This window comes from Leishmania panamensis (genome assembly GCF_000755165.1).
Source record: "Leishmania panamensis strain MHOM/PA/94/PSC-1 chromosome 35 sequence".
NCBI lineage: Eukaryota > Euglenozoa > Kinetoplastea > Trypanosomatida > Trypanosomatidae > Leishmania > Leishmania panamensis.
The window spans coordinates 1,735,720-1,753,663 of NC_025882.1; the positions used below are offsets into that span (position 1 = coordinate 1,735,720).

Here is a 17,944-nt window from a genome sequence, read left to right on the forward strand (position 1 = left end):
GGTAGCGCTCGAGGCAAGGGCCGTGCACCCATGGCGCTGTCGGCGCCGTGCTGTACCGCTGCTTTGCGCCACGCGATGTGCGTGTGACAGGGTGTGAGGCGGGGCGGAGTTTGGGCTCAGGTTGTGTCGCAGAGGAGGAAGACGTTGAGAGAACAAAATGTATTACCCGTGCTCTTCTCTATTCATTTTCTGTCCTTTGCGGTGAACTACTTGCAGCTATATTTTGCAACGCACCTCTTGAAGGATGCTGAGGATTATCGCAAAGGCCTCCAAAGGTGAGCACATCTATGGAGAGGGAGAGACGTATAGACTCACGGGCCGGTCACGGGTAAGAGTTTCGAGGGCAACGCTGAGGAAGGGTGAGGTGCAGCTTGTACACGACGGCTTTGTTTGTGGTGTCCTTTGTACGTGCTGTGGGTGTGTCTCCAGTCTTTGTGTGCACGTTTTAACTTGCTAACGTGCCCTTTTTAAGCTACTTCGTGACGAGAAAAGGAAAACCGAAGCGCCGGAGAACTATGAAGGGCTGCCGGATGTAGTGAGGGGACAAAGGAAGCGTGCTCACATAGACTGGCGTAAGAGGTCAGCATAGTGAGGAAAACGTGCGTGAGCGCTTCCCTCAATGTGGTGCCTTCGTGGTGGATACGCAGGGGGCTGATCTTGCTGGGGTTCTTTTACGACTCCGTTACGTTGTCCATGCATGGTGTGGGCGGCTCCTGCCTTCCCGTTCTCCCGACGGAGTTCGCGAGCGACCCCGAGATGTGCCGATTTCGTGCGAAAGAGAAATGCTGTGATGACAGAAATACTCTGCCTCAGTCACTTCCCCCTCTTCCTCACTAGTTTTCCTTTTCCACGTAACTCACGGCGTTCTGGCGTTGCTCTCCCTCTCTCTCTTTCTTGTGGGTCGCTTTACTGTGGTATTCGCTGTGCCCGGATGCATTCCTCGGTTTGCGTCCTTTTATGTCAACAACGCACGCTGAAATATATATATTTGTCTGCTCTTGGTTTGGACACCTCGGCCTTACACACATCCGCAGAGGCACGACTGTGCGCATGCGCAGCTCAGTGCAGTCGTGCCCAGTGGCACACACGTGACTCGGACAGTACAGACTCGCCCATGAGAAGGTGCATTTCTAAACTATGAGGTCCTGGCAAGAAAGGAGGGTGTTATGGTGGTAGGAGACGCAGTTGCCAGATCATTTTTGGTCTGCGAGTGTCACACACACACACACGCGCGAACAGGAACGTTGTGACTCACTGTGCCTCGCTTTTTTCTGCCTTTTACCCTGCCCCCTCCCCCCTCCTCTGAAGTGTGGGTGTTGCCTTCCTCACGCCACCTTTTTCCTCATGATATGTATCGCGGTGTACCAACCTGAAAAAAGGTTTCCTTACCGTCTCCATTCTCTCTCTTTTTCCATTCTCAGGCGGTAGTCGTGAGTTTACATTGCCCCTGTATTGAAGACAGGAGTCAGAGTCCCGGCCTTGTCTGTTTCCACGGAAAAAGAATTGGCGGAAGGCGGCGATATCCCAAATGTGCGCAGGGGGCTCTCTGAAGAAATAGGAACAGACAAGGCGGGGGGGAGGAAAGGGAAACTGATTGAATCTCTGATTTATTCGGCAGACGCTGATGATTAGAGGATGAGACAGGAAGAAGTTCCTCCTCAAAAGAACACAAGCGCCCATGGCACGGCGCACGGAGTTTTTTCATACCAACCGAGGCGCAGCGGTGTCGTTTCCCATGACACTCACTCGCGATGGTCTCACGAAAGGGAAGTCAAGGGAGAGGCTTTCACTTGCTGGTCGTGAATCTCCACTTTGGAATCGACTCCGTCGCTATTCTACGCGACACTCTGCAGAGTTGGGTGTGGACAAGTTGCCTTCGTCAGAGGGTCGTCATACTCTTTGAAGAGATATGCTACAGGCGACACAGGCTTCATGCGAGTCTCTTTCCCCAGGGCTCGGCTTGCAAAGCAGTGGTGTGCGCTTCAGTCGTCGTGCGCGAGTCGCTGCAAGGTCGACCGCGCTGCGGGTGTATATTCTCTCTTAGTTGTTCCTGGAGGTAGGCTGTAGCCAAAGCGACCATTACGCACGCGAGCGTAGCGACACCACGGGGTCTGCAATGATGCCCCCTCCCCCCCCTCCCCCTCCGGAGCTATCTAATCTGTCTGCAGCCACTTATGTGCCTCTTCTCTACTAACCAGCGAGTGCTTCTACCGTGAACTGCCGGATGATCTACAGCGCGGACCTTTTTGTTGTTGGGTATTTTCTACCTTTTTTGCTGCTCGGGACAGGGGGCAGGAAACGGCGCAAAACAGAAGAATTACGGGAAGGCGCTCTCCTAGCAGCCAATTCCTTCTTGTTTTCCTGTCTTGTGTCTGCGTGTGTGTATGTCGATGGGTGTGCCTAAGATGAATGGATAGACGGCGAGGATGCCGGGGAAGCTCTTTGAATTCATACGGGGTGTGCTCCATGACTGTGGCTCCTAGACAGCGAGGCCACCGAAGACGAAACTAACCACCAAAGCGAAAGTCGGTCCTACTCTTTTCTTCCCCTTTGACTCTGCTCTTGTGCCCTTGAGAACTACGTCAACACAGGACTTTGAGGCGCGAGCAGCATTACAGAGAGAGGCCACTACACATTCACTCATCCTCATACACCATGGCTACGTGGGGAAAGGTATACCTTGTCTCAGGCAACAAGGGGAAGCAGATGGAGGTGCAGCGCTACTTCACTCAAGCGCAGCTCATGGTAGAAGCAGTGAATATTAACCTGTCAGAGACGCAAAATTCATCGGCGGAGAAGATTAGCTGGGATAAGGCCGTTGAGGCGTATCGAGTGGTAAATAAGATGCCTGTCGGTGAGCCGCTGTGCCATGGTGGCACGCCAGTGCTCGTAGACGACACCTCGCTGGAATTCGATGCTCTATGCGGGCTACCTGGACCCTACATTAAGTGGTTCCTTGACCGGCTCGGTGTGGAGGGTCTTTTGAAGATGGTCAAGGGCTTTGCACCACCCGACGAGGAGGACTCAACCGAAGCAGCACCTGCCTACCGCCGCGCCAGTGCCGTGTGCATCGTCTCCCTCTGCTACGGTGTTGATGAGGCGACTGGTCAACCATTGGTGCAGCAGTTCCGCGGCGTATGCCGCGGCGCACTGCCAGCCGGCCCTCGAGGGGGTGTGGGCTTTGGCTGGGACTCGATTTTTGCGCCTGAGGCACAAACACCGGCGTATGCAAAGACCTTTGCAGAGATGTCGGTGGACGAGAAGAATACGCTGTCTCACCGCGCCAAGGCACTTCAGATGCTCACTGAGTACCTCCAGAATTCACGCGCCGGCACCCAGGGCGGCGGAGCTTGCTGTAAAGGAACTCCTGAAGAGAAGGTAGGTGTGAACGGGGACTAATAATTGCGAGAAGGATATCGCATTAATGGATTCTTTGACTGAGTATTCTTCGATGGAAATGGTGGCAAAACCCCGTTGATCACGCTTTTCTTTTCACACAATGGTGTGAGTATGTACGTCTGTGTGTGTGTGTGTGTGGGTGGGTGGGTGGTCGACTTTGTCATAGTGTTGGCAGCCACTGAGAACCGTACTATAGTGTCTCAGGCTAGTCTGAAGTGAGTGCTCCCCAGTACGCCGCTCGCGTGCTTTGAGCAGAAGTGTGCGACAGAGCATGCACGCGTGTCCACGGACTTCTTCTTTCTAACGACCATCTCTGCTGCTAAACTCCTTTCGACCTCTCTCTTCCTTCCTTTCTTACTCATTCCTGACTGAAAGTTCAGAATTCCTCACCATCTCATTCTGTCGAAGTATGCGACGAAGAGCATACTCTACATGCAGGGCTCCACTTGCGTGGACAACGCTCTCTGGTTTCAGTCGCCAGTCTACTTTTTACTTTGTCGTTCATCCTTCTGCCCCTCGCTCTCTCTCCAAGTGCAGGTCGGTGGCATGTTCTTGTGTTGGTGGACTCCTCCCTCTTGTGCCGGTTTTATGTTATTTGTGGCCTCTTCTCCTTTTCTTCACCCTTGCATGTGTGTTCCTACTTCTGCTCGTCTTTCCTTCTTGGTATTGTTTGTGCAGGAGATGTCTTTCCACGGCCCAGCATCCTTCTAAGCTTTGTTGTTCATGTTGTTATCGTTTGCGTACTGATTTGTTCCGCTACTGTGCAGTGTATTTTTTGTTTTTCGTTTTTTTTTGCCCTTTGGAGTAGTTTCACAAACTCTCCAGCTTCACTGATTTGGTGTGCAAGTCCATCAGGGTGCGGCGTGCCACCTCTCTTTCTCTCTTTTCACATCTCTGCTATTCTAATGACGTTCTTCGTATGATATTGCTGTCCCTGAAGTTCCTTGCTCTGTCCCCTCGCATGCGTACAGGGAGACAAAAGAGAGACTTGGCAGACGGTATGTAATTTTATACTTCGTTTAAGTGTTGGCATACGTGTGTGCATGTGCGTATGCACGTCCTCTGCCTCTATCTTTTCATTTGCTGTTTGTTACATGCAGCCGCAAATCGCTCTTTCTCTCTCTCTCCTCCGCGGTCATTGTGTTTCCTGGTGTGCTCGTGCAGCCCTCATGGCCGGGAAAGCCCCCAGTGCGGGGTGTCACATGTCCAGTACCCCCTCCCTGTGTGGGGAAGCCACGCGAGCTCCTCATTGTCGCTGCCTAATCCTGAGCCACGTGTGGCGGGGGACGTCAGCGCGTTGCGTGGCTGCTGGCGCCGGCGGGTCAGGTCGTGGATGCCGCTGTGTCGGAGCGACCCGCGGCGGAGAACGCGTTGGTGCCATCCACATGATGGGCAGGGGTGTGAGCGTGACTCGAATGTGTCTCGCACCCGGCCCCCGCTGCCCGGTGGTGGCGGAGGGGGGAGCCTGTGTGAGACCCGAGCGAGATGCCACGGGGCGACCGGCATATGGGGGAGGGGAGTGTGGTGGGTAGCGCTCGAGGCAAGGGCCGTGCACCCATGGCGCTGTCGGCGCCGTGCTGTACCGCTGCTTTGCGCCACGCGATGTGCGTGTGACAGGGTGTGAGGCGGGGCGGAGTTTGGGCTGAGGCTGTGTCGCAGAGGAGGGAGACACTGAAAGTGGAAGAGGCGTCGTAGTTTACTCTTGTGTCAGTTTATGCGAGTTTATTTTCTGTGTGTGCGTAGCGACGAAAGGATGCACACTTTATGGAGCTGTAAGCGGTTCAACTTGTGGGTCTCCTTTTTGGGGAGGGGGGAGAGGAGGGAGGGGAGGGAGGGGAGGGACGCTCTTTATCTTTGATGTATACCGCCGCGTTCTCGTTGCTTTTTTATTTTTGCAATTTATGTTTTGACTTCAACTACCCTCCACGCCGTATTCTTCTTTTGTTTCATTCGGGACACTGCAGGGTCAATTCTCAGCCGTTCGCTTCTTTTCCTTCTCATTCACGCCACTGTTCACGTTTCCTGTTACCGTCTATCCATGCTGTAGTGCACTTTGCAGGCGAACCTGGAAATCATTATTTGTCAGTCAGAGCCACGCTGGGTTTTGTGGGATCCAGAAGGTTGCCGTCAAGGTAGCCATAACAGCGATCCTGTTCAGACCCTGTCCCCGCTCTTCAGCCCCAACTGGCGTGAACGTCGTGGAGGTACTGGCAGCCGTAGTTTCTTTATCCTGATAAGCAGCGGAGCTATAGAGGAAGCGGCATATACGCTAGTTGAGGAAAGAGGTCGTGGAAGAACGAATAAGAAGAAAAGTAGCGGGGAAGCACGAGAAAGGATTTCCGTACTCGTGATAGTGATGTGGGGTATGTGGATGCTCCACCGGATGTGACAGTTAGAGACCTGCTGCTCTCACTTCTCCTCTCATGTGCTTGTCTGCTGAAATTCTCTATAAAAGACTCGTTTTTGGCGACCATCGGTTCCCTTCTTTTTCTTTTTTCCCCTTTTCGTTAGCCTTGGCGAAAGGCGAAGCCCTGGGCTGCCTGCGACTCCAGTGGCTCAGCACCACTCTTCTCTTGCGCTTCGGACTCACTGTGTACCTGTATCTGTGCTGCTTTGCTTCCCTTTATCTCATTTCCTTTGGGCATTCTGGTGTGCAACGCGCTGTCCTCGCTTCTTATTGTCTGCGATCACAGATCATTTTAGTAGACGTTCAGCAGCTCTCCGGAGGGGTGTGCGCTGCTGTTGCTCACCACGTAGGTGCTGTAAGCTGAATTTCAGTGCGAAGACTTGATTATTACGGCACTAGGGCGCTTCCGGCACGCACTGTCTTTTTGTTTCCTGTTTACTGTGCACAGCTCTAGCTGCAAATGCCATCCGTGTACGCTTGGTACGCACCCCTCTCTAGCGTGCTCTCTCGTATTCCCTCTCGACTTTCTACGTTTGTCTTAACGTTCGAGGACCGTGGTACGACACACTGCTCACACCATCACATGCCGCTGTTCGCTTGTCGTCGGCAGTTCGTCCTGCACAAGTCAGTAAGTTCTATTTGGCCCAGCTTGGTAAGCGGCTTGCCGCTCACCTTTCTCAGCTCACACTTGCTCTGTTATCGTTTTTTCTTCCTTGTTGCGTTTCTTCTCCGAACGTCTCGTTCTGTTTTACCCCCATGTCGTCGGAGGAGGTCGTCTTTGAGGATGCCGTTGTGGCGTCTTCTGAGGCAACACCATTCAAGAAGGACTTGCTCGAAGCGCTGCCTCAGAGGACATCTCGGGCAAGCGCGAAGCACCGGATCTACCTCATGGTGGTGGGCGTGCTAATCCTCGTTGTGCCACTCTTCTTATGGAAGAGTTTTGGCACGATACGCATTGCGGAGAAGGCCCCGCAGTCTGGGATGATCCCATCACCCAGTGAATTTGACGTCCACGAGCTGATCCGTGAGTTGAACATTGGCGGTAAGAAGGTCTACATCTCCGACCTCATTACTGGAGCAGCCGACGGCTGCGCGCTTGACGTGCCTGCGCTGCCTAAGGGACGACAAACAGTGGTGACGTTTAAGACTAAGGAGAATACAGAGCGTCAGGCGGTGCTCTACGTGCCGGATAGTTACCCCACGGCGGTGGACGGCCGAGAACCACGGCGGGTTGCTATTATGGTACTCTTTCATGGTCTGCATGATAACTGCAAACACTTCCTGGACGCCACCGGTTTCATGTCCTACGCAGACCGCGACGGATTTCTGATTGCAAGCGTGTGCGGCTCTGTGGGTATCTTGGGTACCGGCTGGAACGCGGGCATGTGCTGCGGCTTCTTAGGCGACAAGCCCGACGACGTGGCGCTAGCAAAGCAGGTGGTGACAGAACTTTCGCGAAGCATGTGTATTGATCAAAATCGTGTAATGGCCGTCGGATTCAGCAATGGCGCCATGCTTTCGGAGGTGCTGGCGTGCAATGAACCTGACACGTTTCGCGCTGTTGTCTCCGTCGCCGGTGTTGTTGAGATGCGCCCAGGAAACGCTGCTGGGATTGCCGCCTGCACAGCTACCCTCGAGAAGGCCTCGTCGACGTCGCGCGCAAGTGTGCTGATGGTGCACGGTACCGCGGATCCCCTGGTGCCATGGGCTGGTAACGGCCTGCTTGGATTTCCACCAGTATCGTGGAACTTGGAGGGGTGGAGAGAGCGAAATGGGTGTACGGAGGAGACAAACACAACCATTTCCACCGACACTTACACGAACATGATCTACGCCCAGTGCACCGTACCGGAGAACGTGAGGACGCGTAAGACGCCGAATGGTGAGGGTGTGGAACTGTCGACCTGTTTTAAGGATGAGGCCTCGCCTGACATGGATCCTGGGAAGAGTAAGGCTGAGAATGCACGACTTGCGGAAGAAAATGTAGCGCCACCAGGTCGCGAACGTGTCGACGCACGCATGAACCTTGAGGATATCAGCGCCACACAGGAATGTAGGCGGCGCATGACCCAACCCATGAATGAGCACTCCTCTGGAGATAAAGGCTTTCAGAAGCGAGGCTGCCCGAAGGCCGTGTATGCGAATGCGCAGGTGAACGACGGTGGTAGGGGAGAGGATCACAACCAAGGCACGACGAGGAACAGAACTGTGAGCACAGATTTCTCTCCACGACCCAACCTGCACCGGCGTCCGAATGAGAAATTGTCAAAGGATGTCCTGCGCAGGTACACTGGTGGTTATCGCTGTTCACCGCACAATCTTTCCTTCGACTCCGTTTCCAAGCAGAACTGGGAGGTGCCGGTGCAGCGCGACAACGTACCACCTGGGCATGACGGTACGAGTCAGGTGGAGCTGGTCCGCGTGGAGGGTGGACTTCACACCTGGCCGCGGGACGAGGAGTTCTCGACGACGGACTACATTTACGAATTTGGAATTCGCATCTTTGGCGGTTACAATTGATGGAGAGCCAAGACAACGCACACAGGAGCTCCCTTCTCTCTCACTTTTTTTTTTTTGGAGGGGTGTCTCTGCTCTGTGTTGTTCTGTTGCTTGCATCTCTCTTCAGGCATACTGCTCCTTCCTCGATGCGTCGAGGATGAAGGCACGTTTTCCGTCCTTTGACGACGTGAAATGGTGGTATTCTTTTTCTTTGCTGAAATTACCCACTCGCTTTTCCTTGTATAGGGTCTTTACTGTGTCCTTCCTTCTCTCCTCCACACTCCCTCCTCTTTGTCCGATTGCCTCAGGGAACGTGGGAGCGGGCAGGACGGCAATCAGGTGACGGCTAAGCACACATGAGCACTACGCCTACAGCGGTGGAAAGACAGGCGATGCCCTCCTAGTGTTGAGTACAACGAAGAAAAAAACGACCCTTTGCCCCCTCCACCTCCTTTTTATCCTACTGCCCCTTTTTTGCACTCTTGTGTTTTGCTACCATCATCATGCTTCTCCCCGCTGCGACGTGCGTGGTCCAAGGCGACAACTACAGATGTTGTCCGAAGGTGTTATGATTTTCACCAGCCGTCTGTTATCATTGCTTTTAAGATTACCCCCCCCCCCCATTCCTGCACTGCGCTTCTGGTGACTTTTTTTTGGTGCTGCACTTTTCAGTTGTCCTCCACAGGACTATTTCCCTATCACTATTGCTTGGTGAGTGGCTGACTGGATCTTGCGTCGTACAGAGCTTTGACCAATACACGGATATGAAACAGCGAAGGAACGATATATATATATATATATATATACATATATATACATGTATCACTCTCTCTCTTTATAGAGAGATATTTAGGGACTGCACGTTGAGTATTTCTTTCTCCTCGCACCACTTTGCGTGGGAGTTATGCTGGAGGGTGTAGACACGCGCGCTCGCACTTGCCCTCCCTCTCTGTGCTCTTGCATTGTGTGTTACCTAGTAGATGATGGCCACGGAAGAGAAAGTGCTTCAAAGTTTTCAATTCCCCGAGATTTGCTCGGAAGCTCTGAGCAAATAAGCATGCGTGTCCCTCTCGCCATGATGGTTTCGTTTTTTATCGGCTTGCTCTCTCTCGTGTTTTTTTTTTTGGCGGCTTCTTGGCCTTGGCCCCTTTTGACGTCACAACGCAGAACAATCCTTCTCTTCGCCGCTCCCGCTCGCTTCGATGCTCCCTGACCGAAGCCAAACGAGTTACTCATCTTGAAGCGGCACATCTATACTGACACACACACGCACACACCGGTGAGCCTTTGCAGTTGTTTGTTGTATTACACGCCACGTCTTCTCCATCAATTGTTCACACAAGCACAAGCAGAGCTCAACCTCCTCCCTTCTTCCTGACGTTGCTCCAGAGAAGAAAACACAATTGTATACGAAATGCCAAAGTCGAAGCGCGCTAAGATTGTCTCACTCACGAAGACTCAGGCAAAGACGCGCGCAGACAAAGACAAACTGATTGAACGCATCCGCCAAGCCCTGGAGGACTACACTGATGTGTACACTTTTCAGCTCCACAACATCCGCACTAACATACTGCAGCTGATTCGCGAGGAGCGTGCCGAAGACAGCCGCATCTTCCTAGGAAACAACAAACTTATGATGATCGCCATCGGCCGCGATGAGAAGAGTGCGCAGAAAGAGAACTTGCACAAGCTGTCACCGTTTCTGACTGGATTGTGTGGGTTGTTCTTCACAAACCTCAGCAAGAAGAAGGTAAAGGAGTACTTCGCGACTGTTGGTGCGCCAGTCTACGCTCGCACTGGGCAGACAGCAACTGAATCGCTCGTGCTCAAGGCAGGTCCGCTGCCGCAGTTTCCACACAGCATGTTTGACCACCTCGCCAAGCTTGGTCTTCCTATCAAGTTGGACCGTGGGGTTATTGTGCTGCTACAAGATACCACCGTGTGCGAGCCGGGTGATACGCTTAGCGCGGAGGCCGCTCAGCTTTTGAAGCTCTTTGGGGTGGAGTGTGCTGAGTTCAAGATTGACCTGACAGCGCACTGGACTAACGGCGTGGCGAAGAAGGTGATTCATAGCGCGTCAAGTAAACGTCAAAAGTAGCGGGCGCATGTCTGTCAGGCAGCGTAGTTGCGCAGAGGTGGGATGAGAACACATGCCACTACTCTTGTCGTCATCCCGAGTTGTTGGAGGAATGAGGCGAATCAGCAGCGAAGGTCACGGCGGTGGTCGCTGAAGGAATGGTTCTCCTCCACCGCATGAAGAATGTCGTTTCATCAAAGGTGCAACTCCATCTCGCTCTCGCTGTCGCTCTGCCTCGTTCTTGCTCTAGATTTTTGTAGGTTTGGGTTTCTCTGTGACTGAAGCCTAACTGTTAATGCTGGCCCCTTCTCCCTGCTGAGAAGGTTAAGAAGCGAATAAGCGTGTCACGTTTCTCTCTTTCGCTGTGTATGTGTGTATGCGCTTTCCCTTTAGGTTCTGTGATGAACAAATTACCGATCCTCAGGAAGGGAGACACTTAAAGCGAACGCGTTCAAGTACCTCTATCCAGTACACCACTCTTCACCTTCTCTTCAGGGTAGCGTAGTGCTGCTTACAGAGACGGTTTATACTAACACCAGGAATACTTCCTGGCGATTTGCTGAGGTGTCGTGGAATGACGACAGCGCTCCAAAGGACTTGGGCACATGGCAAGGAGTAGGCGTGTCTTTGTACGCCACAGGAGTCCTACGTACTGTTGAACCGCTGACATCCTCACACCCCGCGCATCGATGTTGCTCATTTTTCCCTCTTATGTTTCTCTTCTTCATGTTCTCCCCATTCTCTCTCTTTATACTCATCTTTCTCTTCCTGACCCTCTCTTTTACTGAGCTTTGTCATGCCGGACTGATCTCTAGCCTTTCATTCATTCGGCGTGTGGGGAAGGGGGAGTGACGGACACTACCTCTATTGAGGTCTACCCTCTCTCTCTCTCTGTTTGACTCCCCTCTTTCTTTAGGTAAACTAATCAAAGCGCCTTCTTAGTGGCACGGGTGGCTCATTTGTGGTGGACTTTGCTGAACGAAGCGAGCAAGTGCCCCTCTATTCATGCTAGCGTTCTCCAGTGCAGCGCGCCTCAGCACCGATCGTCCCACTAGAGAACTTTTTGTGTGTGTGTGTGTGTGCCTCGTAGCTGTGGTAGAAGAGAATGACATCAGTTGAGGCGCGGGATGCAGTAAAGCAGTATGAGCTGCGCCACAACGTCTTGCTGCAGAGTATTCTCCCCGGGGGCCTCCTCTCGTCTCTCGAGCTGAAGGAGCGCTGTGATGCCCTCTTGGTGCCGCGCCAGATCTCGCTCGAAGTGATGCATATCGCACCCTATTTCCTAGCTACTGCACGGCGTCCATCTTTCGTGTCGAGCACCAAAGCTGCGCCGACGCTCGCTGCACTCTTTGGTGAGAAAGAAGACCTACCAGAGCGATGCAGTTCTTCCAACCAAGAGACTGAGGCCACGGGTGATGCGGCGACCACGGCAGTAGTGACGTTTCCACCAGAAAAGACTGACGCCTTCAGGGCTGCTCTCGCCCGGTTTCTCGAGTATCACCTCCTACACTTTGACAGTTTGGGGAACTCTGAGTTTACCAACCTCAGCGGCCAGCGCGGTACCTTTACCGAGGACCTGAACCATGTCCAGCGCTTTGGCCACTTAGGCCAGGTTGCCGTCCTTGCGTATGCTGATGCGCTGCAACCGAAGAGCAGCGCTATTGACACTGACGGTCACACACCGGCAGGGGGCGATTGTTCACGTGATCCTTCATCTCTTCAAATCTTCATCATCGACAAGCCCTTGATGGACACGGGTGAAGTGCATCTCGTCACGGATGCGCTGCACAAACTCACAAAGCCTGCAACTCCCCAAATCGAGGTGAACAAGAACGCATCGCCTCACAAGACCAGCCTGGTAGACATACCATTTATAATGGGAGACCGTAACGCAAGCGACCCCACCGCGCGCCTGAAGCCGTTGACGCAGCTCTTCAATCTGTCGGCCCCCTCGCCAAACCGTGTCGCGGCGGCGAACGCAACAGGCCCAGGAGGTACCGACTCAGGTGATGAGTCGGCTGCCGAGACGGTCGTAATTGAGGACCGCGGAGATGAACCGCCAAAGAGTCCTGTCCTGGAGGATTACATAGAGAGGTACACGCACATTAGCAAGCGACAGCGTCCGCAGCGCGAATCAAATTGCGCGTTCTCGGCAAAGGCGCACCATAGCGGAGATGTCAGTTTCCCCGATGAGGTAATTGACGTACCCACTCCGCCCACTTTGTTGACCTCGGTGTGCGCACACCAAGGTGTTGCTGCGCCCACTGCTGGCTCTTCTCAACGAGCGTCTAGCGCGACGGACCCAAAGGACACCGCTACGGCCACTATTATCCACGCTAATGTCCTTCGCCACGAGTACAGCCGCGAGTGTATCAAGGACTACCGCCGTGTCGTGGCCGCTGACAACGAGATCTTCTACGGTGAGTTTGAGCGACTCATGTTGTTACGATGCGCAGGGCCCCTGGCGAAGGTGATCAATGAGTACGTCTCGAAGAATGAGAACTCCCACCAGCCGATTCTGAACACCAACATGTACAACAAGTTCGTGGAGAGGTGCCACACGGTGTTGTATCAGACGCATCGTCTCTCCATGGACAAGGAGCGGCTGGTGATCATGCAGGAAGGTATCGAACGGTACGTCACATCAAGGCTCTATCACCAAATCTTCAATGTTTGCGAGGAGGAGAAGAGCCAAAGTAAGCTACTGCAAGAGAAGCTCATACGACTGGAAGACATGACGTCAGCGCACTTGCATGCGTTTCCAGAGGTGGAGCAGCACCATGTTTGGGGCCAAGCGATGTTCGAGCTGGATGGCATGGACTTCTTCAAATCCCCGCGAGAGAAGCTTCGTTGTGGGATGCGGTCATGTGAACTTTTGAGCCTCGCAGTCGGTGATATTATTCGACAGCGCCGCAGCCCCAAGCAGCCAGGCAAGGCTGCCGAGGCCCCCGCCTTGGGCAACGGTGGTAGTGTTCCGTTGGCGTTCGGCGCCGACGAGTTTTTGCCATGCTTTCTTTTGCTTGTGCTTCGCGCTCGTCCACTGAGATTTGTGCAGAACGTGCTCTATATTGAAAAGTTTCGCTACCCCGCCCTCATGTCTGCTGAGGAGTCCTACTGCTTCGCTACCCTGCAGTCCTCCTTGCTGTTCTGGCAGAACTGCCGTGATGATGGTCAGATGGATTCCGCCTGTGCCACGGATGTCAGTTTGGGCCGCGTTGAAGCTCCGCCACACAATGGCAGCTTAGGAAACGCCGGTGCCCCCTGCGCGGTGTCTTCATCCCTCTCGGGTGTAATGCAGCCCCCGCAGCCACCGCCGCTAATGACGGAGCACGATTTGTTACCCTCGGTGCGACAGGCGTCATCGACTGCTCGCCAGCAGGCGGCGGTGGACTGTAACAGTCGATTGACCAATGGACCAGACGCACCACTCTCAGAGGGCAAAACGCATGCTGAGGAGACACCAACCGTCCTTGGCGTGCTGTTTGGCTGGGCGAACCGCAGCTTGGCCCCGCTCGCCAGTGAGATTGGCCTGGGTGCCAGAACTAGTGACAAGGTCGGCAACGTCTCAACCCTCGGAAGGGAGACTGTCGGAGCCGAGTCGTCTGTCATTCCTGCTTCGGGCGCGATCGGGTACCAGTCGCCGCTGCGAGGCACTGTCGTGTCGTCCACTTCTGCCGCTCCGCAGGCGGAGGTGGTGCGGGATGGAAGTTTTAGTGAAGGTGTGTCCCACGCAGCCTTGGCGCCATCACTGCCGCCGCCCCTCCCTTATTCGAATGTCTCATCTCGTGCGCGTGTGCGGGAGCTTCTGGTGGCGCAAAACAAGCTCTTTGACCAGCTGACACTTCCAGAGCTGCAGATGATTGTCGAAGAAGCTCGGCAACTCCTGTTAGAGGGTAGGTAGACATGGACATATTTGCGTTGCACAGCGGGACCTCTTTTTTCCTGTTTGTCTTTTTTAGGGTGGGGTGGGGGAGGGAGGGAGAAGGGGGTGCCTAGGGACCAGAGCGAGAGAGGGGGTATTCCCTAGCGCGTTTGGAGCAGTGGGGTATCTCTACTGTGGCTCTGCTTCAGAGCCGCCTCCTTTGCCAGCTTCTTCTATCGCTTTTGATTGGGGAATGAAAGCAACTGATTTGGTTGCCTGTATGCTTTGCGGTCTTCGTTGCTTTTTTTTTTTATTTGGACTTCTTCATCGGTGGGCATGTACCATGCCCGAGAAAGTTTCCTTCTCGTTCCTCGTTCCTTGTGTACTTGCGTGTGTGTGTGTGTGGCGGCTGCACCATCTCCTGTGACTTCGAAAGCTTCACAGGGAGGACCACTGCTGCCATCGCTGGTGCGCTACCTTTTCTTGTGCCCCATTCCCTTTCCTTCCCTTCATCCTACCGTATTTCTGTTACACTTCCGCTTTTCGCTGTGTTTTTTCAGTCATTCGCTATTTGTTGTTTTTCTCATATGCCGTTTGCTTGCTTTTTAAAATATCCGCGTTGCTTCTGTGGGCGTGCGTTCTTGGTCCCTCTCTCACAGTTTTTTTTTTGCTGAGCAGGTGTGCCTTTTCAAGAAGCCCCAGGCGCACCTGAAATTAGTAAGACCACCCGGCGCCTTTTTCGCCAGGAGTCTCTTTACTGCATGACCACAAAGCATCGCCTCGCTTCCCCCGTTTCTCTAAGTGCTCTGCAGCGAACCACACGATGTGAGAACGAAAAAGAAGAGAGACTACTTATTGCTCTACGCCTCACCGCTGTGGGAAGGGATTTGGAAAGCAACTTCCCCCCTCCCCATAACGACGTCGACAACAAAAAACAGATATGTCTATGAGTAGCCCTCCTCCGAGATGACAATTCTTCGCTCCGCAGAGTGGTTTTATGATTCCCCTCCTCTCCTTATCACCTTCTTTGGTTTACTCTTCCTCACGCACACATGCGCACGTACGAAAAGCTCAAACATACTGTTGTCGCCACGTCATTGTCGTCTATTCAACTCTCGCAAGAAGCGGTTACGTCGCGCGCGCCCCCATACATGCAACGAGCGAGAAAAAAGAGTGTAGAACGGCTTAGTTATCGTTGCGCAGGAGGAAAACAAAGGGTGGGGCTCACCTTTTCGTATGCTGGGGTCGAGCCGCCTCATCCGTCTGTCACCAAAAGTCTTGGGACCTGGCCTCCATATGTCCACGGAGCAGCATACTGAGGCACAGGTTGCGCAGCTGGAGAGGCGTGCAGCAAGTGCTGAGAAGCAGCTTCAGGCACTGAGGGTAAAGCTCGAGGACGGCGCCTGCGCTGGTGCCAGCAGTGCGAATCTGGAGGCTCGTCTTCGTGATTTGCTGAAACTCCTGTACGAGGACCGCGATGAATGCGAGACTATCCGCGCTCAGCGTGATGAGCTCAAGGAGGAAAACGCCCGCCTGCGAGCGCAGGTGCTGAAGGGAGAGTACCGCATTAAGCACCTACTGCGTACTATTGATGAGATAGAAGCAGGCAGGTCCTCTCAGTGAGACAGAGAATGCACGGGCGCATGCAGTGAACGGAAGGGTGAAAGTGCTCTGCAGCTCACCTCAGCTGTTTTTTGTGTTCCTTTTTTTTTATGGTGTCGAAAGGATTGGAGAATCGTTCTCTGCGATACAGCGACAGCGTGCATCGAGGTGGCTCAAACCGATGAGACGACTCTTCGTGTGTGTGCGGGCTTCGTGCGCACCTCAGGGTACTCTAAAAAACGCGAAAGCGAAAAGCGTGTAGTTGATGGGGCCAAGATAAGGACGCACTGAAGCACGTCTGGGTATCTCCTTCTAGTCCCTTTAATCTAGCGATGACGCGGTGGATGGTACAAGACAAAGATAAAATACGATTTCAGATGGTGGCTTCATCTGACTTTTTATGGTGGACGCTTCCTTGTGTCACCGGTCGCTAGACGACATCCTTCGCACCTGCGTGATCCGTCGCTCGCCGTCTCCACCTCGCCCTTCACTTTGTATCTCTTTCTACTTCTCATTCTCTCTTCTAAAGAAGTGCGCCTTCTCGTTTAAATTTCCTCCATTGACGTCAAGTAGGCGGCTTCGATAACTTACCGCCTTTCTCCTCTACGACTCGGCAATCGCACGTACGATGGTCTCACTCGCTATTGTTCCCTTGTACGTTTTGCATGGCATGAGGTGAAGTCGAAGCGTAGCCTCCCCCTTTTGTGTGTGTGTGTGTCGTTTCTTTTTGCCTTTCTTCTGATCAAACCCTCAGACGCGTAAACGCATTCTCTCTATAGCTTCTGCACTCATGAAGGAGTATACCCGTGAAGAAGTGGCGACACATTGCACGTTGGAAGACTGCTGGGTTATCGTGGACGGGCATATCTACCACTTGGATGTCGAGTTCATTACAACGCTACACCCCGGTGGGCAGATTGTTTTAGAGTCAGCCGGCAAGGATGGGTCTGTGATGTTTCATGACCATCACAGTTTAGAGAGAGTGAAGCCCATTCTGGAGGAGTATCTCATCGGTAAGCTGCGGGAGTACCACTCCTAGCAGGGAGAGCACCATAGATTCTGCTGCGGAGCTGCCGCCTGGCAGGTTGAAGACAGTGCATTTGCGTAGTTGTGTGTGTGTGTGTGCTTGTGCGTGCGCTCAACTCTCTGGCGTTTGTGTCTACGCTGAATTGCTGCCTGCTGCGGAACCGTCTTACTGGCCCTTTACATCGTGTAAATACATGGACTGCGGTGAGGACTTGCCTTGGACAGTGAGCGGACAAGTTCGTGAATCACCCCCTAGATTTCTCGCTTTTCTCTGCACCAGCATCCTCTCCTTCCTGCACCACAGTCAGCCAGTGGGCCCCTGCTGCTGCCTAACCGGTTGTGCTTCACGTTTTCTTCAAGGGGTTTTCGTTTGTGTATTTTGGTTTTATTTTCCCAGACGTTTAGAGCTGACGAATAGTGCCAGTGCAGTGCGCAAGCGCTTGGTTTCATGCTGGGGTGCACGCTCGCAATGCTCGTTGCTCCGTCTGTACTGCAGGTTCGTGCTTCACACTCGAATTCCCCAGCTCTCTCCTCGGGTCTTCCTGCTCCTACTGCGCGCGTGTTAGAGTCCGTCCCACTCATCTAACCCCGGTTCATCTTTTCGCCTGGTGAGACGGAGCAGTCGAACCGAAGGGCCATCCAGCGCTTTCGTGAGTATCGAGCAAACGCATTTGTGCAGCACCTCAGTGCCACCGTGAGTGGTGAGACTCCTTCTAGGCGGCACGGCTGCATATCCCCTTCTTCGTGTCAGATTACCCGATCCTACGTATGCTACAGCGGACGGCACCTCTTCTCTCATGTACAGTTTTCCCTTTCTCTCCTCCCCCGCCCTTTTCTCTTTCACAATGGTAAAGGAACGGAAGTATTCTTACAGGTAGACTCCCATCCTATTTTGTGTCTGTGTGTGTGTGTGTGTTTGTGGGCTGCGTCAGCAGTGCATATTTCCATTCCCGCTTACGAGGAAACAGCGTACGGTTCAAGAAGGGTGTGGGCGCGCTCGTTCGTTTTCCCTTCTCATTCTCATCCTCTGTGCGTGCGCGTGGGCTTCTATGAGTAGAAGCCGAGAGGAACA

The 17,944-nt window shown here is 53.4% G+C and overlaps 6 protein-coding genes across 6 annotated transcripts, besides 2 other annotated features; all 6 read left to right on the forward strand.

Moving 5' to 3' along the window:
* Window positions 1-153: part of a repeat region that runs on past the window's edge.
* Window positions 154-2,655: 2,502 nt separating this feature from the next.
* Window positions 2,656-3,399, forward strand: LPMP_354750 (inosine triphosphate pyrophosphatase-like protein; the record flags this gene model as incomplete). Its single annotated transcript, XM_010705104.1, has 1 exon — window positions 2,656-3,399. The coding sequence occupies one exon, from the start codon at window positions 2,656-2,658 to the stop codon at window positions 3,397-3,399; it is 744 nt and encodes a 247-aa protein (XP_010703406.1).
* Window positions 3,400-4,563: 1,164 nt separating this feature from the next.
* Window positions 4,564-5,073: a repeat region.
* A 1,489-nt stretch (window positions 5,074-6,562) lies between these two features.
* Window positions 6,563-8,326, forward strand: LPMP_354760 (hypothetical protein; the record flags this gene model as incomplete). The annotated part of the gene is made up of 1 exon (XM_010705105.1): window positions 6,563-8,326. The coding sequence occupies one exon, from the start codon at window positions 6,563-6,565 to the stop codon at window positions 8,324-8,326; it is 1,764 nt and encodes a 587-aa protein (XP_010703407.1).
* A 1,393-nt stretch (window positions 8,327-9,719) lies between these two features.
* On the forward strand, window positions 9,720-10,403 carry LPMP_354770 (60S acidic ribosomal protein, putative; the record flags this gene model as incomplete). Its single annotated transcript, XM_010705106.1, has 1 exon — window positions 9,720-10,403. One exon carries the CDS (start codon window positions 9,720-9,722, stop codon window positions 10,401-10,403), a length of 684 nt encoding a protein of 227 aa, XP_010703408.1.
* A 1,084-nt stretch (window positions 10,404-11,487) lies between these two features.
* On the forward strand, window positions 11,488-14,283 carry LPMP_354780 (hypothetical protein; the record flags this gene model as incomplete). Its single annotated transcript, XM_010705107.1, has 1 exon — window positions 11,488-14,283. The coding sequence occupies one exon, from the start codon at window positions 11,488-11,490 to the stop codon at window positions 14,281-14,283; it is 2,796 nt and encodes a 931-aa protein (XP_010703409.1).
* Window positions 14,284-15,480: 1,197 nt separating this feature from the next.
* Window positions 15,481-15,867, forward strand: LPMP_354790 (hypothetical protein; the record flags this gene model as incomplete). Its single annotated transcript, XM_010705108.1, has 1 exon — window positions 15,481-15,867. The coding sequence occupies one exon, from the start codon at window positions 15,481-15,483 to the stop codon at window positions 15,865-15,867; it is 387 nt and encodes a 128-aa protein (XP_010703410.1).
* A 769-nt stretch (window positions 15,868-16,636) lies between these two features.
* Window positions 16,637-16,885, forward strand: LPMP_354800 (cytochrome b5 1, putative; the record flags this gene model as incomplete). The annotated part of the gene is made up of 1 exon (XM_010705109.1): window positions 16,637-16,885. The coding sequence occupies one exon, from the start codon at window positions 16,637-16,639 to the stop codon at window positions 16,883-16,885; it is 249 nt and encodes an 82-aa protein (XP_010703411.1).
* Window positions 16,886-17,944: the final 1,059 nt, after the last annotated feature.